The sequence below is a fragment of the Convolutriloba macropyga genome, chromosome 6 (assembly GCF_964194025.1).
Source record: "Convolutriloba macropyga chromosome 6, txConMacr16.3, whole genome shotgun sequence".
Classification (NCBI taxonomy): Eukaryota; Metazoa; Xenacoelomorpha; order Acoela; family Convolutidae; genus Convolutriloba; species Convolutriloba macropyga.
The window spans coordinates 30,132,367-30,155,746 of NC_134473.1; the positions used below are offsets into that span (position 1 = coordinate 30,132,367).

General features: G+C 33.1%; 1 protein-coding gene across 1 annotated transcript in view; it reads right to left on the reverse strand.

The window, feature by feature from the left end:
- The window catches only part of LOC142341614 (uncharacterized), a 221,242-nt gene that overhangs the window by 170,988 nt on the left and 26,874 nt on the right, over positions 1-23,380 (reverse strand). Inside the window, exons 5-6 of the mRNA XM_075392701.1 lie at positions 21,534-21,697; positions 20,954-21,074 (exon numbers count right to left, since the gene is read on the reverse strand). Coding sequence (XP_075248816.1) covers positions 20,954-21,074; positions 21,534-21,697 — 285 coding nt within the window. The remainder of the gene's footprint in view (positions 1-20,953; positions 21,075-21,533; positions 21,698-23,380) is intronic.

Here is a 23,380-nt window from a genome sequence, read left to right on the forward strand (position 1 = left end):
CAAATATTGATAATTTTTGGTCGGTGTCAGGACAATTTACCCAATTCCATTTTACCCAATGCCATTCTACCCAATGCCATTTTACCCAACCTGCCATTTTACCCAATGCCATTTTACCCAATGCCAACTTACCCAATTTACCCCATTGCTAAATTAACCAGAACGACTATTTAGCCGACTAGAAAATAAATGGCCCGTGGGACTTGATATGAAAACTATCACAACCGAACATGGGATTAGCGAACTATATAATTAATTGGCCTGTGGGACTTGATATGAAACTATCACAACCGAACATGGGATTATATTGTCCACAAATATTTTAAACCATCCTTGTAATAGCGACTGCTAATTTGTAATCGGATAATTGAATAAAAAGATCAAAGAGCATTGGGTAAGTTGGTATTGGGTAAAATGGCATTGGGTAAAATGGCATTGGGTAAAATGGCAGGTTGGGTAAAATGGCGTAGGGTAAAATGGCATTGGGTAAAATGGAATTGGGTAAATTGTCATGTAACCTTTTTGGTCAATTATGTGATCTCAAAACTTTGGTGGAAAGTTAAAGCAGCGAACTTCGATTACTTTAGACCACATTTGGTTTACTGAGCGGCTGAAATGAAACCTTTCGGATCTCACTTATACTATTATATAATTTAGTTCATTTCTTCGCCGTGTCTGCTATAAAATTTGCAAAATTATTCAAACTATGTCTAGACTGTTTCTTTTTAAATGCCAATTTCACTAAAGAGATTATCAGACGTGCTAATTTGAAGAAAAAGCGCAACTAATGACATCACTCAAAAGAATTATTGATCTAGTTTGTGTAATTTTTGAACCAAATCGATTGCGTTATGTAGCTAATGTGATGTTATCTACAGTACAATCATTTAGGCTGGGCCAATGTACAATTGAGACGTTGTGAACAATTTATTTAAAAAAAAACATGATTTGAAGAAACTTAAAAAAAGAAAGCTTTTTACTTATTTCTCTTCTTCATGACAAAAAATGACAAACCCTTCAACAACAAATCCCGGAATTTAATTCCGTGGATTGCCACCACGGGTAACGCAAAGGTGAAAACGGTCATGCACATGACAAAAAATGTATAAAGATATCCTCATTTTTACGTATTGACAGCAGTAACTTAGTTTCTATGATCTAGGAAGTTTCAGCCTTAGATCATAGTGTGATTCGGAGATAATCGACGTTTTTTTCCAAGAAGTTGTCATTACTTTAAAGGTTACTAGTTAAGTCGCAAATAAAGCCACCATTAAACAAAAAATTAATCCACTACTCTACACATTACTGTCTTATGAACGAAAAATTAATTATTCCAGCACAGTAAATCAATGAGCAGAAATTATTTCAAACTAAGTACCATTCGTTTCGAAATTCTAGAAATTGTTGCTCTTTTGTGAATCCAAGTTTTCAAGAAATGTTTTTGAATAACAGCATTACGTCGGCAGCATGAAGTCTTCAGCAACAAATGTCCCCAAATTTTTTTCTCGCAGATACATGGCATTAAAAATTCTATGACATTTATTAAAAGCTAAGAGTTTAGTTGATTAATAGTTGTCCCGGCCATTGACAGTTGCAACTGAGTTCAAAAATTATAGACAAAACCTTGAATACTGAATGAACAGTTCTTTTTATTTTTCTGCTTGAAAGAGTTCCCTCAATCAGCAAGATGTGAGCTTTTAAAAAATGAGTTTAATTTTAGGAAGAAAGTTTAGTAATAGAGGTTTCAAAAAAGTATTTAAAAAATTGATGTATATTTTTTGACAGAAGATTTGTGATTTATTTTACTCTGATTAAAGTATATTTCATCCCATTTGGTTGTACAATGAATTTACATTGTTTTAAAAGCTTGAGAAAAAATTTCATTACGTAATAACCTACAAAAATCTTCAAGAAAAATACATTTCAGTGACTTCAAAGGCAGTTCGAGTAATTCCAACGTTCTTTCGGTATACAGTTCTTGTACTGTACACAAGTGGGAAAATCGGTAAATAAAAAGGTTATGAATTAAGGGAAAAGAGATTCTAGGCAATGCTTGTTCTCTTTTTGATCAAAAGGCGAAAGAAATAATTTCGTCAACATCCTACAGTCCCTTTTCTAATGACATATAGAACACGAAACGTCAGATCTTTATCTTTTTAATGTATTTTTCAAAAACAGATCTGATGGAGTAGAAGTTCTTTCACGGAACCACCAGATCTCCTTGTTTTTCCTGTTTTAATATTTTGCTTGTTGTTCCGACCCCTCTTGAGGGGGAAGGAACTATATACTCAGATGGGCTTTTTTTGTTCAGTCAATTTTGGCCGATCGATATAGTTGAGAGTTGAGAGTGGTATCATTAGAAATCTTGTCCAGCGTACCATATGGAAAAAAAAGATTTTTTTAATTTTCGTTTTTTACAGAGAGTTATCGAGGTTTAAATATTGAGAAAATAGAGTGAATTCCGGTGAGATTTTATTCACATTTTCCAAAATTTTTGACTAAAACTTTGCCAATTTTGTTAAATTTGTTTTTTTAAGAATGTGTTGTTGATTTTTGTTTGTAAAGACAAAAAACTTTATTGTAGGCTATTTTTATTAATTTTTTTGTCAAAAATTCTGGCTAAATTTCTCAAAAATAAGACTTTTTCATCAAAAACAGCACAAAATAAGTTTCTTTAGTCCAGTTTGATTAAATTTACAGGAAGTACAGACCCAAACACCAATAACACAGTCTTTTTAGACTCAAAATGGGGCTTTTTTATTTCAAATTCCGTTGAGAGTACTCTGTAATTAAAACCTTGCCGTTTTTTTGCTAAATTTATTCGTTGATCATCAAAAACGCAGCATTTTATTTTGAGTTTTTAACAAACAAAATATCAATATCTAGAATATTCGAATAATAAAGTGTTCCTAATGGACAAACAACATTAGCAGCGCTAAAATTGGATCAATCTTGGACTGGTATAATCCAAAAATAATTCAGATTGTGATCAGTCGGCCTTTTTTTTTATAAAAAAATCGATCTTTCATAACAGAACCTTTCAAACCAAAGCTCACTAATGATAGGTCCCATTAGATTCCTAAATAGCTCCACAATGTTTAATCTGGTTGATTACTTGAAAGCTTATGGTCGCCTTGACTTTTAAATGTATTTGGTTTTTAAATAAATAATGACGTATTGAACTTTGCCTCTATTTTTCTCTTAATTTGGTCGACTTGTAGCTTATTGTCAGCAACGACAGAATGCTTCTTCTTTCTATTGAAATAAATTCCAATATTTATTGTGGTTTTACGCCTTAAGTTGTGGTGGTTTTCTGGCTTTGATATTACTAGGATTCACATTTTTTTGAGAAATTTTTTTAGGTATTTGCCCATTTCTCACGTTTTCTAGTTTTGTCACCTTATCGCGTAATTGACATTTCGTATATCACATTATTGGCTTTCAAAATAAAGCAAAATTGATAACATTAAAATCCTTGAAGATATAGATTATGATTTTAACTGCTTCGACACTACTTTCTCGAAGAACTTATTTGAATTTTTAAAATTTTGTCTTTAACTGTTTTTTAGTCGTATGAAAACTCCTAAGCAATGACCCAGTTTCATTGGCTTTTCATGGAAGAACAGATGATCCAATATTCTGATTTTAGTAGATAGCAGATGGCTTTCATGACTCTGAAAACAATTGTTTTATAAGTTAAAAAAAACACTTTGTAGCTTCGCAATTTCGCTCCTTTCATTGTCTGTTTCTTATCTTGTCTCGCTAATTACCAGCCAACGGTGCCATTATTGTTGTCAATGGAAGGTTCCAAAAGAGATTGGAGTCACACATTTTAATGTTTTTAAAGAATTCGTTGACTTTACTGTCTTCGACACGGAAAAAAAGTAAATTAATTTCTGATTTTTGTCATTTTTGACGTTCTTTTTTTAGACATAAGACAAATTCTGGATAAATTCAATTCTCAAGGGCTTACTTTGGAAGAATGAACAAACCTATTTAATTATTTCATTCTTTAATAAATGGCGTTTGTGTCTTTGGAAATATTTTTTTCGAAAAAAAATTAAAGTGTTACTTAATTTTGCATTTTTTCATTTTTGTCTACTTGTTACCTAGCTTCATTTATGAGAGCTTACATAATACACTATTGGTGCTTGCAAAAAGTGCAATCAAACGTTTTTTGATGGCCATAGTATGGCCTTACAGTTTCGAAAGCGTTTTCTGCCAAGTTTTAATTCATTTTTTGTTTCTTGTCTATTTGATGTTCTTTTTGTAACCGCAAAAAAATTGAATACCCCAGCTCTTATTTCCCTCTATAGAAGCCTTGTTAATTCTACACCTATTGAATAATTTAGTTGATTTCTAATGGTTTTCATTACTTTGAAATTAATTGTTTTAAAAAAATAAGCGAATTTTATGGCTTTACTGCTTTGTTCTTTATTGTCTAATAATTACCAAGCCCTTTTTATTGAGTATCCCCATATCTTTTCTGGAGAATTAAAAGTTCTTTTGTTTAATATCAGTTTTATCTGACGCTATTTTGACTTTTTTTATTAAATTTTGTTTTTTAAAAAGGACATGAAGTTTTTGATGTAATTAATTTTGTTGTTGTTGTTGTTGTTGTTTGATTATGCTGTTCGTACTGACTCGCTTTCTTAATATTTGCACATCTCATCATTTTTTTGCACTATTATTCACTCCACCACTGAGTTATTTGCTTTGGAGGCTATCTTTTCGTTCATACAGCAATTTTTTTTAAAAAAATACTTGAATTTTTGGGTTTTTCTATGTTCCTCATTTGGTAGACAATCAAGCCAAAATTCTGGATGAGCGGGGTGGGAACCTTATGTGCAATTGCACATTACCGAGTCGCTTTGTTAAAGATTGTTTCACATAAAAAACACTTAGATATGAAGAGTAGAGAAAGAAAAACAAACTAACTTTGTACATGAAAAAATGATTTTGTAATTTTCATGACTTGCTGAGCATTTTTAATGGATGCACAAAATCCAAAGCTGCATTGATCATGAAAAGAGCACAAAAGCAATTACGAACGTAGTGCTCTTAACAAGCACGAAAAGCAGACATTTTCAAAAATTTACTAGAGATCTTTTAAATTTGATTAAAAAAGTTGAGAGGAGCTTTTTCAAGTAATCAAATGCAAAAAATGGATTTTCAGTATTTCATTATTTTCGCTGTTGCAATTGGAAATTAGGAAAACATCACGGTCAACTTATTTCAAGCTGGAGTCACCTGATCAAGACCTCAGAAAACCATTTCTGAATCATTTCAGTAATAAAATAGATGCCAATAACTTTCACGCAAAATTTTTTAGAGTATATACAACTATATCAAATCATTAGGTTATTTTACTGCTCTCTGAATTTTCTTTTTGAGGCAAAAGCTCCGTCAAAGTGAATTTTTTCGTGCAATTTTTTTTTCAAAAATACCCTTGTAATAAGTTTTACGAACAAAGCCTGAATTTTAACGTTAACTTAAAAATGAATGCGCAATTACTGACAAACTGATTTAACGGTAAAGTTAACTGCATCACTGATGTAAAAGATTGTCTGTGCAGTTTCAAATTACTTTTACATTTTTAGGTCTTTCGTCCAGTCAACTTTCTACTGCAAAAACTGGATACATTGAAAAGACCTGCGAATTCTCTTTTTGGTTTATTTTTGTCGCCAACTGGGTGCAGTCTACTGCTCTAGTAATTTATTGCTTAATACAACATATTCATTAGTACGATAGTCCAACAGTCTTTTAGAGTTTCAATTTCCATGTCAAAAATGGCGGTGACTGCTCAGTACTTGCGTTTCATCAGTCCACTTTCATTTTTTAGATTTTTTATCAACAACAGCTAAAAATTATGCAAGATAGAAGAAATTGTTTTTGAAGACAATGATGCACTTTGGAACTTTGACCGATTCTGTAATAGGAAAAAAATCAAAATTAAAAGAGGAGCATTTATTTGTAGAAGTTTCTTAGTTCTAGATATAGTGATGTAGTTTTAGATTGATGTAGTGCTTCTGAACATTAAGGTTAAAAGATACTTCGTTTCTTGGAGAAAATCATAACACCTATTCCGAAATTCGAGGAGGGCGAAAGCAGCTATAGCATTAAAAAGTTCAAATCGGAACCCAAAGGAAAGTACAATAGAAACATTTCGATTGTTAAACATGTCACATTGATGATAGCTGGAACACAAAGTTGAAACGCTGATACAAAAGTTTGAAAGAGTCAGCGGAAAATTTCGCAGGTTTATATTATTAATTAGATCAAAACTAACAACTGACTCAAAGACTTCCGTAACGTTTTTTTTTCTAATAACTTGTTTATCAAAATTCTCAGCAAAATGAGGTTCAAGAAACAGAATTGATCAAACTGGTTATGCTGCATCTTTTAAGAGAAAACAAAAGGTGCAAAAGAAAGAGTGTTCAGCATCATGCACGTTTTAAAAACTATCAGCAGAAGAAGCCCTAGAAAGGATGGATTTTGAAACTTGCAAGACTCTGTTGTAACTTTTTTGTAACTGCTATTGTTTGAGGGACGCCTGCAGCCAATTTGTCTCATACTATTTTTTTCATAAATTTTTGTGAATATAAAACCAAAACTCAGGTCGACAAAATAACTGTAGCTAATCACTTGGCTCTATCAGTAACTAATGTTAAAATTGTTCAAAATCATGTAAAATTTTAAACTCAATTGGTCTAATGAGACTAGTCTAATTAGACTAATGAAGGACTGAAAAGCGAAAGTGATTAACCTGATGGAATACTGAGGTAAAGGAAGACAAAGGTAGTCTAAATTTGATACGTTTTGGTTCCAATGTAAGAAATTAAATAGTTTTGCGAGTCTGAGACGACCGCACAAGTGGTATTAATTTTATGGTTTTTATTGCCCATACGTTTGAATTAACAAGTCAGTTCGAAGTAATGAAATTGGTAGTTTGTTGAATTTCAAGCTTGGAGAGAAGTTTAGAGTAGAGTTCGGAACTAAAAATAGCGCATGAGAATGAATGGTGGACCAAAATATGGTGAAAATTGACTGAAAAATTGAAGAAATTTGGGTTTAAAGTTTGTGTGGAAATTGGTTAAAAAACTTATTTTATGGGTTTACAACGGTGTCGGGAAATGCATGATATGGGGGCATATTGATTTTTGGAAAAATTATGGGTTGAAAATAGTTTGAAGGTTGCACTTAAGGTGTATTTTTGAAGTCATTTTGCGCTAGAAAAACAGAAAAAATTTTGAAAAAAGTGCAGAAATTGGTGTTTTTTGGTGGCAAAAGCTAAAAAAAATTGTTTTTCGCCACCAATAAGCATTTTTGTAGATTTTAAAAATTTAAAAATATGGTAGGCAGAATATTGTTAAGCAATCGGGTTTATATTAAATATTATTTAGTCATAACTTTTACCTGCATTTTTTGCATTTTTTGATGAAAAAAGGCCAAAAATGTGCAAAAATTGGAAATTTTTGAGGTAAGAAGGTAGAATAAAATATTCTATGCTGTTTAAAATGGAGTTGGCAACAAAGTTATATCAGGTGAAAGTTTGCTCGAACAATTGATAATGAGTAATTGGGTGTTGTTTGCATATTAATTTTTGTTAATTTTTTTGTCATGTTTCGGCATTTTTGTCAAAAAATTGAAAAAATGATGTTTTTTGGTCATAGAATGTATAATAAAGTGTAGTTTCTGAGCTGATACGCAATTTACAATGAAATTTTGTCAAAATTAGAAGTCTTTTCCATCCACGAGAAACAAAATTTTTGAAAAACTTTACAAAGACACCTAAAAAAGTCCTTACCTGCTTTGTCACGCAATGGGACAATGTCGCCCCCGTTACAAACCAGGCAAATCTACTACTACTTAAATCAAATCTAAATTTTAGCTGTTTCTCATCTGCAGATGTTTTTCAAAACTCCGACAGAGAAGCAGACGATGACAACTTTGTTTGATAAAATTGTTTAAATAAAATTTTTACCAATTCTCTTGAACACTTTTTGGTCTTTTTCCTTTTTTCAACAACAAAATTTGATTAAGGTTGAGTAGTTGCTAATAACTTGAAACAGCCCATGTTTATTATGTAACAGTGTTTGAATCGCTAATGTTCTCTATAAAAAAGTTTGTTCATATGATGACATTGTTCATGATACAGTGCTAAAGTTTTTGAAGCTTTGTATACATGCCTATCTTAGGAAGGGTGACTCCATAATCAAAATGCTTGATCGGAGAGGCGTAAAAAATATAAGAGAACCCAATAGTGTAGTATTACAGCAAACTATAAAATCCAAAATTCCCTTAGTTACGAATGGCACAATAGCTATCAATCTTATGTTTATTATTTAAATAATAGTGCATGATAATTTGGAAAAGGTGCTTTATCATAAACCACCGGAAAAGAGGCAACCGTTTTATTTTTACAGGAACGTTTTAAAAAGAGAACAAATTATTGACCCACGTGGTTAAAAATAACTTCAGTTTTGCAGAAATTGGGCGCCATGCTGTAACCACAGACCAATTTTAATCGTTAGAAATCGTTCTGCGAACGGGGTTGAAAATATTAAGCTGCCTACTGCACAATTAGCACAAATTGATTTACTAACCTTGAAATTAAAAGTCATAGACATTTCTCTTACAAAACTGCTCATCTGCATCTTTGTCTCCTCCTTTTTTGAGAAAAACAAACAATTCGATAGAGAAGTTTTTAAGGGTACTGAAAGGTGAATGGATAATATCATTTCTCCTAATTCTCATAATTTGTTAATTCTCTAGAATTCTCTTAATTATCATTTAACTAAATAGTTCTCATAATCGAAAATCAAAAATGTTCAAAGTATTGTATCTTGACTATGAAACTTAAATCGTGCGTAGCATCTAGATTTAGAGAAATTGCTGACAAATTTCACTTATCATGGTTCACAAATTCTAAAAAAAAATTCAGGAAGAGCATAAATAGTTCTATGAGACTCAAGCTATGAGAAATTCTGTTTGAGTTATACCACAATAGGCAAAGCTGTTTGCAACCTTCTACAGCTTGCGCAACGGTTTCCTCTTCGGAAGTATGCCCATCTATAACTGAAAAATTTAAACCTTCCAATTTGTAAATAGAGATGGTATGCACAACCCTTATTAGGATGTACATAAATACTCTTATTAGTTCAAAAGCCTCATTAGTTGTCAAAGAAATCATGGTATGTCCACGAGGGAAAAAAACAGATCACAATTTAATTGTCTGATAGGCTTCTGTCGAACTGAAAGATAGGTAAGTAGGCAGAGAGAAAAATTAACGAAAAAGTAATCAGATGGCAGTTCTATATTTAGCTTAAAATACAAATATACAAGACTTTGTCGTCTGATTCCATTTCCAGTTCATTAATGAATTGTGACAACGGTAAAATTGATCATTGGACACAGTACTATTCAACAATTATGGTATATAAGCTGCATTAACGAATACAAAAAAACACGTAACGAAATGATACTTTTTAAATTTCTTCGTACAATTAGACAATTAGATAGGACTCGAGTGATTATTAAATCGCGTGATGATTGTGGAGTAATGAGTAAAAATTCGTGATCGCTTTATGGCGATACAAAATTTGAACGACATTTAGATACCAAATTCACAAAATTTAAAGGAATTTTAACCACTAGTACAATATGGCACACAATTCTTTTTAGTAACAGTGATCGCGCCAAAATTTTTTGTCGTCTATTTTTCACAATTTATTTTCAAAGTGTTGTTTGTTAGAGCAATTCTTTGAACGTTATGTTGACTCTATGTCAATACCATTATAGTGAGAGAAGGACTTAGTTCATCTAGTTTATATAGTCTAAGCGATGAAAGCCCATTTGAAGTTTCAAAAAGTGATGTAGTATTTGATTCTGGCAGAACTGATCACATGATGATATATAAACCTTGGTCTTGGTTTAAAAATTACGAAAAACTAGACATTACAGTAACAATCCAGATGGAACATAAACAAAAGTTGAATGAATGGGAGATGTAGATGTGGAAGCACGAGACACTAAAGAAGTGCTACATAATTTGACATTTGAAAAAGTTCTGCATGTACCAGAGCACAAAACAAACTTAATTTCAGTTTCAAGTTTAGTTCTAAAGCATCTTGATGTAATTCACACAAAATCTAAGTCAGTGCTAAAATTAAGAAGCAAAAAAAGGTTGAGATTGATAAGAAGTGGCAGATTGTTTTGCTTACCATACAGAAAAGAAAGCCAGCACCATTTTTCAAATTGAAGGGGTACATGTCACGCAAAATTGTTCTACAAAAGACTTGGACACTTAGGATTTAGAATTGGAGCAAATACAACAGATGAAGCAATATCACGATTTAATTTTTTGTAAAAAAAAGTTCGTTGAGAAAAGTTAAAAAAAACTGCTCCAAAAGTAGGTGATAACGAAGCAACCCAACATTAGAAAGAGTTGCTCTCATAAGTTTTGGGCCCACAGAACGCTGTAACCTGAAGTTGAAAGCGAGAAAATATAATGTACAACTTAACGAGGTGTATTAGAGTAAACTTTCTAGGAAGTATGTTGTGATCATAAGATGGAACTTGAAAAGATAGCTTAATATAGGACAGCCTAGTAAGACTATCTAGTGTGGACCAGTTAGCTCAGTAGAGAGCACAGGATTGCAATTAATTAAAAGATTGTTCGGTAACAACCCACAAAGGTCCCAGACTTTAATCTCTTTATAATGGTGTTGACGTAGAATCAACATAACGAGCAAATAGTTGTTCAAACAAGTATCTCTAAGCCGTATAAATTCTTAAATTCTGTTTTTAATGCTGTTAATTGCTTTTTGTGGAACAGTAAACACAAAAATTAATCTTTTTGCGGTAGCAAAAATTTTTCTACTTTTCGAAGGAAAGACAAAATTAACTGGAAAAAACTGAAATCTGAACCGTTGGGAATGATCTGTGAGTTAGATAGACGGCACAAATTTTACCGCCATCTTGCGTCACCAACTATATATAGACTGTGGCTGGGAACGGGTTACAAAATAAGAGGGTTGCAATTATTATCACAGGATGATCTAATCCAACCTAACCTTCAAACTTCAGTTCATTTTGTCATGAGTTAAGATTTAAATTGACCTGAACAATTTGCAGGTAATCATAGCGAAATTTTTCTCGTAACAATCTCAGGCAAAAAAAATGTAACAATTTGACATTTTTTTTGCAGCTCAGAGACTAAAACAATTTTTTAATTGAATAATGAGAGATCAGAGGGCGATCAGATTATGACTTTCATGCAAAAATTAAATTCATGTTTTAATTGTAATCTCTCTCTCTCTCTCTCTCCTCTCTCTCTCTCTCTCTCTCTCTCTTTCTCTCACTCTCTTACTCTCTCTCTCTCTCTCTCTCTCTCTCTCTCCTCCCTCTCTCTCTCTCTCTCTCTCTCTCTCTCTCTCTCTCTGTGTGTGTGTGTGTGTGTGTGTGTGTGTGTGTGTGTGTGTATGTATGTGTGTGTGTGTGTGTGTGTGTGTGTTTGTGTGTGTGTGTATGCTTCTCTATCTCCCTCTCTCTCTCACTCTCTCTCTCTCTCTCTCTCTTCTCTCTCTCTCTCTCTTTATTGTTTAAAGTAACATTTTGCTCCTTTTTTGCACCAGAATTTCAATGGATTTGGTCTCTTTTCACCTATAGTACCCACTTTTAGCAAGTTCTAATCAGTGATTTAAGTCCTTTAGAAGCGAACCTTGGTCAACTTCGGCCCCAGAAAAGCAAATAAAAATTTATTTGTGCGTTGTGTAATCAGGAAACGAGGAAAATGAGCAACAGAATTTATCGGTCTTCTACCATTTCAATGCTACTTGATTTTTTTTACAAGTTCAAAAGGTTTTGCATTATTTAATTAATTGCACCACAGTTTGCTTTTGAATACCTCAATTTTATATTAAATGTAATTGGTCGTAGATTTATTCTGCTTGACCCCGTCCAGTTGTTTTTAAGACCCCCCCCCCCATTTAAAATTATGTGTTTTTCTATATCACGTTACTATGTACCAAAATAACATGTGCAAAGTTGTATGCTCAATGAGCAGGGGAGTGAAGACTGGAGGGCGCGAAATAACAGTTGCTTCAACGTATTTGAACTTTATTTTAAACGTTTAGTGGGCTTTACATTAAATTTTACCAGAAATTAACTAAAAGTTTCCCCAATATTTCTTTGAATTTTACCTATTTGAACTTTTAGGTCATTTTAATTAATTTTTCTATCTAACAGTTAGGGTCATCCACAAAGTATTTTTTAAAGTGGGTTCACGATAGTTCTAATGTAAAAGTTCCAAAAGTGCTCCCTAATTATTTTCAGGTTTATTTCTGAAAATAAAAGCTGAGGAAAAGTTTCTTCAATATTTCAGATTCTGATCAAATCTGTCAACTTTAGATAAAGTGTGCAGTCTCATTTATGAATGGAAAAACGTTAATGTTAATGTTTAACATCTGAGCGAAAATCAATGAATTATGTTAATATTTATAGGGTTTTTGATTTCGTCTTTGAGAACGAGGCACCCCATCCCAACTTTAGAAGATCCATTTTAAAATTCTTGCTCAAGCATGCATTTAACTCCTACATGATCATCGGTTAAAAAGATCAGAGCCATATGCAACATACAATCCCCCCACCCCACCAAGACGTTACCACCCCCCCCCCCCCCCCCCCCCCCCACAAGACGTCCCCACCAAGACGTTATGCACTCCCCAAGACGTTATGCACCCCCCCCCCCCCGTTGCAGAGCACGTTCCTTTACATAGTAATTCTTTACGTAAAAATATGACATCATCTTAACTGTAGCAATTTTTTTTTTCATAAGCAAATGCAATTAAGTAGCACCTTAACTGAAGCCACTCTCAAATACGAGAATATGCCTCGCAGCCTGTACTGAAGATGAAGACATATTTCATGTAGATATCACGAACAATCGTGATGTCCAATTCGGAATTCGGAATATTCATGTAATTTTACTGGATCTTTTCTGCTAGCGCCCCCCCGCTTCGTTAGGCACCCCCCCTTTATAAATGTGTAAACATATTGTTAAAGCTAAGTAATCTTATACGTGAACATATATGAGCAATATGCATTTACTAAAAAGCTAGCACAGCTATGGTTTGAAAGTATTACGTATTCAACCAAAATTTGTTGCATATAACGTAAGCATCGATAAAAATTTCTGTATTAGATCATTTTTGGTGTTTTCGGCTACAATAAGGACTTGATTTTTCGATACTTTTAAAGGAAACTATTCTAAAAGTGCCTTCAATCTGACTAGACACTTGTTTCAATGAAATGCAAATATCGTTCTTACAATTCGCGAAAACTTAGATTTTGGGGGGTGCAAATTTATCGGCTATATAAGGCTGGGGGGGCGCTAGCAGAAAAGATCCCAAAAACTTATGCAATATAAAATTTTCTCGTGTTTCATTTTTCCCCGAAAATTCATGTGTCAACACACTATTTTTTATGTTATCTAAAGTGTTAGAGTGTTTTTAGAATCGAGCATTCAGAATTCAAAATGAACATTCTCTAGTCTAGGTGCATTCAAAGCGAGAATTGGCGCAGCTCTTCAAAGAAACTGAGAATTTTTTTCGCAAATTCTAATAAATTCTTTTCGCAAACACTGCCAGCTAAGGTTTAATGAAAAATCGTGAGCATTGCTTATGCATCAGACGTATATTGCGAACCAACAAAGTATCTGTAATAGTTTTTGTTTTCAAGAGAAGCCATGGTTATTTTTCACGCAAAGAACGATGATAAGTTTGCGAAAACATCTTGTAATCGGATTAAAAACTGCACAATCGCGTCGCGGCACCATATATTGAAAATTTGGAATCTATGCTTGTGCTAGTGTAGATAAATAAACAACCAGGCGGGATCGACGAGTAAGCAATAGTTCCAAAATTTTTACTGCGCGTACAAAACTGTTCTGGTACCGGCAAACCTTTGGACTTTCAAATAAACGTCCGGTTGTTTTGTAAAAATTTGCGAATTATCTTTTCGCAAGATCAAAATAACAAAATTTTGCAAAATAATGTTAAGTTTGCAAAGTTTTGCAAACGATCGACCGAGTTCGTTCCGGTCGAACTCTGCTTAATTTAGCAATGTGGGTTATTTTCCTAACCAATTCTCTGAGATTGCTTAATTCAATTGAAAAATGTTCAAAGTACACCTTGGAAGCGATATGTGTGATCAAATCACTCGACAATGCCAACTACTAACGATTAGGGACAAAATTATTCGGAACTGTTTGCAAATATTTGTAAAATTAATGAATTTTTTTTTATAAATGTGCAAATTTCTTTATAAATAATTGCAAATTTGACATTGAGATTAAACTACGTTTGAATGGATTATAAGACGGCGGAGTTTTGGTAAAGTGTTCTCTAATGTTAACACGGAGGCTCGGTAATGTGCGTTCGCACATTAAGTTCCGACCCCGCTCATCTACATTTTTCACTTAATTGTCTACCAAACGAGGAAGAGATAAAAAAAATAACATATCAACATATCGTTCAACAAACTACTAAAAGAATAAAACAATCTACTCTAGAGGGCCTATGAGACTTGTGGGTACCATAATATGACTAACAGAAAAGACGGCGATAAAAATCAAATAGTTACAGATTTTAATTACGACCAGAACTCCTTGTCTATTTTTTGAAAACCACTGATAACCAAATCAAATAGCATCAGATGAAATTTATTCTTTGAAGATTAACCAACACTTTTCCGGAACAAAATGTGGGACCTTTCTTCAATGCGACTTGGCAACAAGTCGACTAAAAATGAGCAAAAGTGCAAAATTTATTAAAACATTGCTTTTTTTTAAAAAAAAAAGAATTAAATTCGAACTGATTAGAAACATTACGCATCTAATGAAATCATTGAGAGAGTCTTTTGTACCTGAAAAGAGAGCAACTGAGCCCTTTCATTATCCAGGATATGTAATACGACTCCAAAAAGAACGGCAAATACAGACCAAAACTAAAAATTTGCTCTAAGAATTTTGCACGAATGTCCCTTCAATCAATTAAATATTAAGCTGATCACTAAAAACAAATAAAATCTTCGTTTGCATTTTTGAAGGTAACAATATTTGTTAATCAAATGACGCCCCTTATTCTGATACTCTGAAAAGAAAACAAAAACCTCCAAAAATGGAGCAAACATGCAAAAATCACGATACTTGGTTTTATGAAAACTGGTTGTTCTAAGAAGAAAAACCATTCGAGGAAAAAATCGTTATGAAGGGCAAATTGTATTTCAATAGATAAAAGATGTGAATTGTATATAGAGATGCTTAGCTACAATTTAACAGAAATAAAATTGGCTATTCTCAAAATTCTATCTCTTTTTTTATTAAAAACAAATATTTTCAAAATTCATAGCCAACAAAAGCTTTCTACTAAAAGAGTAGACAGTTTGTCTTGCAACTACACGGAAAATTAATTGCGACTGCTATTGGTGAGACTAAATCATAAGACTATGAAATAACATTAAATACAAGCTGAACTTATAAGTTTCACAACCAAACGAAACCACAGTTTTAAAACTATTAAATTTATATGATATTAATCGCGAGAATATAACATCTTCATTTGCGTCTCCTTTGACCATCATAACTTTGTTTTGTGAAACGACTATCACAAAATGACAACAAAAAGAAACACAAAAACTGAAAAGTATCTAAATTTCACAAAATTCATCTGAAACAAATTGTCTAAGCCCTGAAGACATCATTTAAAACGTTTAAACAACGAAAAATTATTGTTTGATTCAACAAAACATGAAAAAGAGCTATATGTAATGATGCTAATTTACCAAAATGATACAACATTGGAAAATACGAAAAAAAAACACAACCAGAACAAAAATGTTTAAGTTGAAGAATACTATTACACTTTTTTTAGAAATTCAACGCGCAAGTTAAAACAACCATTAGCTATTTACGGATATCAGTTTTTAAGTTCATTTTTTTAAATCTATAGTTGGCCATTAAGACCTTTAATTACACAATACTTTGCATATGACAACAAATTTTAACAAACAAAGGGCAAAATAAAAAAAACTCCACCAATTTCAGCAAGAGTACGGTGTCACAGCCCTTCAAACCATATGTTATGAAAACAAACAAATTGTTCAGTTCAAAATGTTGTAAAACTTTTTCAGTTATATTGTTAAATAATGTTACAATTTACAAATGAAACAAAGACAACAGCAAAAATGGGAAATTAAGCACAAAAATCAGAAAATTTTGTATGAAAACTCGTAGTACCAAAAGCAGGAAAACCTTCTGTTAAAACAGTCGGCCGCAAAATTAGATTGTTTTCAACACGGAGGAAAGGTGAACATGTACGTACTGAGAATAAGTAAAACGTTGGCTAAAATAATATAAAAAAATGACAAGTTCAAAAAAGTCACAGAAATTTTCTTAAAACAAATACATTCAATAACTTACGAGACATTAGGTAACAACCGAATGAATAGAAATATTTCACTTGCACCTCTTGAGATCTTTGAGTGGTTAAACTTAAAAATCAGACTGCCAAAAGTATAACAATTGAAGGCAATAGACAAGAACTCACTTAAACTCTTCCTCAAAGCCATCTGTCATTAAGGGAGCCGTGAATAAAAAATATTGTCAGTAATCAACATTTTAACATTAAAAAAACAAAAGCAAAATATTTTGAGAAAAGGCAGAATCAAAATGAAAACCAAAAAGTCTCTGATTCTAAGAATCCATGATTTTGTCGAACCTCTCCCTGGTTTTGTCGCGCGCCCAGAAAACCGACCAAGTGTTCCAATTGTGTGCGAGTTAGACCAATTGTTGCGTGGACTTCTTCAAATATTAAACAAAGAACGATGCATTTTGTATAATTATCGGGTTAAATCTGCAAAAAACGGCAAAGTTTTATTTCCAGAAGACTTTCAAACGGCGCCTAATTGAAACTAGCGCTCTTTTTGAGATTATGGCGCCTGTGATAAGGTTTCTAGGTCACTAAGTCTGGCAAACTTTAACAAAGTGGACCAAAAAAAGCGTAATTGTGCAATTTTTGATGAAAAAAGTTTGAATTTTGAAAATTTTATTAAAAATTTTAGCCAAAATAAACTTCAATCAAATAATTCAGCAACACTCATCTATCTCTAGTGGTAACAACAACACTCATTTTGAAAAATGTTAACTTATTTTGAATTATATTAGCAAAATTGTGCCAAATTTTAGCAAAAGTTACTGAAAATGTGAACAAAAACAGTCGAATGATCACAAAATTTAAACCTCGATAACTCCCTGTAAAAAACGAAAACCGAAAAAATCTTTTTTATCGAAAACCGAAAAACCGAAAAAATCTTATTTATGAAAAATTTTATGAAAAAATTTTCTGTATTTATATAATCAAGGCCATAGAGCCTATGGATCAAGTCTAACAGAACTAGCATTTCTGTTAGAAACTAGCATTTTTGTCAACCATCAGGGGGAAATTTTAATTCCCGCAAACACCTTTTTTCAGACTTTTTTGCAATGACAACGATTTGTCTTGCATTTGATTTTGAGAAATCATAAGAGAATAAAGTGTCGTATTTTTGATCGTAAAATGCGATTAAAATAATATCGAACAAAATTATATGTAAAAATGTTTCTCTAAGGTATATTGGTCAATGATATATTGGTCAATGGTATATTGAAAATGATAAATATCTGTTTCTGAGAGGCCTAAAAATTCCACTTTAAAAATTTTTCAATGTTAAAACCTTTTCGTTATAATAGGAGAAGGAAAACAAAAAGGGGGCGAAAACCAAGAAATTGCCGGAATTACAATAATCTTTATCATTTCAATCAAAATAATAGTCTTCAAAATATGTTGTAACTAATACAAATTAATTGTTAGCCAAATGCAAGCAGTTTGTGCGAGGCATATCTTCACCTATAAAAAAAACTAAAGCAAAAAAAAATATCTGGCGGCAAAAATGTTGCTTATTTTTTCTTTGTATAGCTCCAAAAAAGGAAATTAAAAAAATTAATATAAATATGAATTTTCAAAAATGGAAGAAACAGCCCCATATCAAACATAGTTTTGACTGATTCTCATGTTTCTTACACGGACTCTCAAACTAACTTCAGCCATGGGTATTCACATAATAATTTGCATTAATTAATCATTAACAAAAATCACGGAAACGCACCACCTCTGTACAAAAACTATTCAATAAAATCTGAACGGGCTATTCGAATGAGGTGGCTATTCACTGGTGTACTAAAAAAACTGATTTTCTTTGAAGATTCATTTTTGAACCGCCATCTAATGGAAACTTTGGGTGAATTACTCCAATTAATTTTTAAAGTTAACCATCATCCATTAAAAGTTAAAGTTAATAATTTTGCAAATTTTGGGTGAAACTTCCGATTTATCAAGTTTTGTCATTTCACACTTATTTGCAAAACTTTATCTACTGGCGGTTTTATTTTTGCACCCTTATTATACAACTATTAGCTCCACTATGTCAAAAACATGGCTACCAGCAAAATACTATTTTAGAAAATTTTAAAATTCAATTAGTAGCAATTTGTACCTTCGAATTCGCATAAAATTGATCGACGAAAAACTTCAATGTCAATTTTTCCACATGCGTCTTGTTCTTCGTTCCCAGACTATAAAATTAATAGGTGTTTTTATAAAAACAAAACGTTTCGAGTAATATGTATTCAACAGTTCTTCTCAATTTGAAGAAAACTTGTGATACTGCTGGTATAATCAAAAATCTGAAATTGCTCACATCGTCTAGCGTGAGACGTAACTTGATAGTTTTAAGACATTTTTGTAAAGTATCCGACTATCAACATTAATATTGACTGATGATTTTTTAGCCATTGTTTGATTTGAACTTCTTTGAGTTCGAAAGTAAATTTTCGTTAAGCTTGCAGATTGTTTCCGGCGCAATTAGCTAGTTAAAGAACCGCTGATGGTCTTTACTGATTTTCTTATTGGCTTTTATGTGGTTTTTTATCTGGCTAGCGGCTGTTGCCAACAAAACAGAGGAGTTATCAATATTGCAAATTGCTTGATTAAACTTGAAAAATCACTTGAGATGGAGAAGCTCTAATTGTTGAGTTTAGACTTGCCTGGAGAAATAAAGTCTTGAGAAGTGGGCAAAAGCGCCCGTTGTAAAACTTTCACAAGTTCAAGAGATTAACACCAGTATTCTGAGCATACGGGATGCATATTCGAGTCCAGTGAAGGTTCGTTTTTTTGAAGTTGTGCTCGGTTAGAAAAACAAACAGTTCTTTTTTGATTAACTGAGTTTAATAGAAAATCCAACCAAATTTAAAGTTATCGTTCTAATAACAGTAGAAAAAACATTTTCGAAGTTCCAAGTCTGCTCAGCAAATCCTCTTTTACAAAAAACGGAAATCGATTGTATGCTGTTCTCCAAAGAATTAGCTAATATAAGAAACGCAACAAAATATTTTTATGTATTCAAACGTTCTTGAGAGCTTGTGACACAGTTGGTATACTCAAAACTATGAATTTCTTTTTATCAGTTAATTAGATCACGCAAAAATTAGGAAGACAAGCGTGAAATATTCACTCAACAAGTCAAACCAGAAGAATGTTCTCGAGCAAAACGGTCAAGCAAAAACTTTCAATAAAAACAAACCCCGTAGAAAATTGGAAACAATTGAAAGAGTCGCGCAAAATAATCACTAACCTAACCTTATCTGAAATTGAAATAACAAAGATATTAAAAATGAATTTTGAAAATTTAATAGTCATAACTTTATGTAAAATTTGCACATTTATTTTTTGTTGTTTGAGTGGAAGTTGGAATAGGGGGCGGGAAAGTGGTTGGGGTGATTAATGAGAGCCGGACATGAGGGTGGGGCTAAGTGGGTTTGAGGGGAAGTAGAAGGAAGTCAGAAGATAATTAGCTTCGTAGAAATAAACCCCGTAGAAAATTGGAAACAATTGAAAGAGTCGCGCAAAATAATCACTAACCTAACCTTATCTGAAATTGAAATAACAAAGATATTAAAAATGAATTTTGAAAATTTAATAGTCATAACTTTATGTAAAATTTGCACATTTATTTTTTGTTGTTTGAGTGGAAGTTGGAATAGGGGGCGGGAAAGTGGTTGGGGTGATTAATGAGAGCCGGACATGAGGGTGGGGCTAAGTGGGTTTGAGGGGAAGTAGAAGGAAGTCAGAAGATAATTAGCTGGGGAAGTATGCGGGGGCGGGGGGAAGGTTGGTATGCAGTACAGGTAGAAGAGTTAGGTAGGTAAGGGCTAGGTAGATGGCGGGTCAAGTAGTAGGCAACTGGGTTGGTCTAAACTATGAATAGAGAAGAGAAGCTGTCAGGGGAAAAACTACTCAAAATAACTTTTCGACCCTAAATATTAAGAGCAGCACCCAACTACCATGCATTAGTAAGTAAGCTACTGCCAAAGTCAACTGCTCGGTCAAATAATGAACAAACTTGCTTAACCTAAAAGAAACCTGTAGGATACCCATACTTCTCCTCAAGATGTAAAATCAATTAGAATACCAATACTCCCTTCGAGTCGTGAGAAGCACACATGTTCACAATAATTGTTTCAAACTTCGTTCGAGATCAGATAAAAGCGAATGAATTCTCCGTCTCAAACCTTCAACTCTTGCTAGAATCTTGCAACAAGGTAATCATAGCAAAAAAAATTAGGACACATTATATCTTAATAGTTTGTTCGAATCTTTAACAGCTCATAGAGCAGCAATCATACATCTTATTGCTAGAATTTAAAAAAGTTGATCAAGATTTAAAATCTTATTAGAGTTCTTTCTTTCCCTTCAAAAGATTCCTGCAATATATTTTAAATTTTTCGAACACTGGGGGTTCGCTTCAGATCCTTTTACCTCTGCAAATGACTCAACCAAACTATCACACATTATCTGACCTGATGTTCCGGAGATGTCCATAGGTTTGAGGTCCTTTGCTTTCACTATGGTCACAGTCAGAATACCAGTGAGTGGGTTGTATGTCAAAGTGATCATTATCTCCCCTCGCCTATACTTCTCCTTAATAAACAAAATACTGCAGTTAGTTATGCAACACAATACATCGTTAACTTTGTTGCAATGTTTTTATACAACAAACGGAGTGTTACAATTTGAAGAATTTAATTAGTAATGCTCTGTAACTTTTTAACAAATTTGAAACAAAATTTTAAACAAACGTTTTTCTGAAGATGAAAACTTACAGAATAATAAGCAATATAAAGGATTCTTTCGATCGTTAATTTGTATCAGTGTCACCAAGTATCACCTTGGAAACATTAGTGTAGAACGGATAGTTATCTTGCATGAGTCTTGTAAAAAACGGTTCAAGAGTCCTGCAAAGTTTTGCAAGATGAATCTAGTTGTTGCACTGCAAAATCTTGTAACACAATAGCTATCTTGGTGCAACATCTTACAAAGCGAATAGTCATCTTGGTGGATTCTTATGGATAAGTGGATAGTAGGAGTGAGTGTGTTCACCTTGGATATGGGATTGAGGTCTTTCCACAGCTGCAAAGTGTGTGAGAAGTCCACTTCACACAGTGGAATGTTGATCTCCCCAATTGGGTCATCCCTGCTGAACTTGTCATAGTCCAATACCACCATGTGTAACACCCGCTTCTGCAGTTTGTCATGAGGATAACCTAAGATAGCAGAGCTTCATTTTTTTTATTTCTCTCCTCCGCAGGCTCTGCTGTGTTTTCGAGACTTTGCCCGCTAATCAGGCCATTTTACCTGATCCAATTACTTTCAAGCCTTGTCCTCTTGTTCCCTACTTTCCTCCCTACTTTGTAATCTGCTAAGATCGAAAACCTCATTGCCTTCTGATTATACAGTGCCAGCGCTCTGATCATCTCGATCCATTCTTTGACCTTTTGATCATTCCGTACCTCACATATGACCTCTGACCAGACATTACCACAATTTCCTTTCTGATCACACTATTCCACATTAGCCGGACGTTAACCTGCTATCAGATCGTATAACACTTTGCCCTTAGATAAGACAGCCCATTCCAAATTTTGTCTTCCCTCAGGACCACTTTTTCGCATTTTTAATGCTATTGTTAATTGAAAATTGTATGTTTTGTAGTTTCCTGTTTTTAAAACCGTAAGAGTAGCACTTATTGATTTAAAAAAGTGTAGTTGATGTCAGAATAACGGCGATTTGTTCTGAGATGCCACCATTTTTTGTTTCTAAGGCAAGGATACAATAGGAAACATAAACCGACAAATGTCGGAAGAATTGCTCTTGAACGACAGGCGAGGCAATTTAATTCATAGTCTTTAGTCTAGATCAATTTTTCTTTATGGGTGCAAAAAAACTCTGCGCCCACCGTGATTTGAATCACTGACCTTTCGATCCATGCCCACCCTCACTAACCACTGAGCTACAAGTCAGTTAATTTTGCTTTGCTGCAACCAATTTTAAATTAGCAACTTCGGAGCACTAGAGATCACTCAAAAATGATGAACGAAAGCGTAAAGACGTAACTTGAGAAGTCAAAGAATGTTCTAGAAGAAAAGCGCAAAATTGTTAAGCGAAAGATTTGCATAAAAAAAGACACACACGTTTACATTAATTGCTATGAACTGCGTTCAAGAGCAATTAATCAATTATTATTAATCATTTGAAAGGGCAATATTCAGTTCAACTACAATATACTATATTTTGAATCCCATAAACTGTCCGTTGACAGTACTTTTGGTGATTAATCAAACTTTAATATTGTATATGATCTGAAAACGAAAGAGAGAAAATTGCTGAATCTGCTTGAGTTAAAAAAATTTCTTAAAAGAATTGAACATCGGTTATCTGCACCAGCATTGTTACACCAATGCTGTTCAAAGCTGGACGTGTAACTCAAATCAAGAAATGTTGATGACTTTTTTCTCTGCAATGGAACGCTCCCATCAGATATTGCAAGGCTTGATTTCAAAAGTTTTGCAAAATTCAAGAAGTACCATTCAGATATGTCGCTTTTTTAAGCTCACCGGACTTTTGTAACCCTTTCGAAAACCAGTTTTCTTGCACAATCTTTCATTTTGTAAGAACATAAAATGTTGGAAGATATATGTGAATGAGAGAAACGCTGGCTGTGGACAAAATTTCATTTTATTTTTTTCCTTGTATAATCATCGCCCACTTTTTTTCAAATTAACAATTCAACAAACATTTTTTTGCGAGAAATTTGAAACCAGTGTGCTTTAATATGACAACTAGTTTATCTAGTGTAAAAACTAATTGTAGAATTTTTGTTTAATCAACCTAAAGAAGAAAACTATTGCGCCATAACAAAATTTCTTCGTCAAATTTTACAGGGTGTC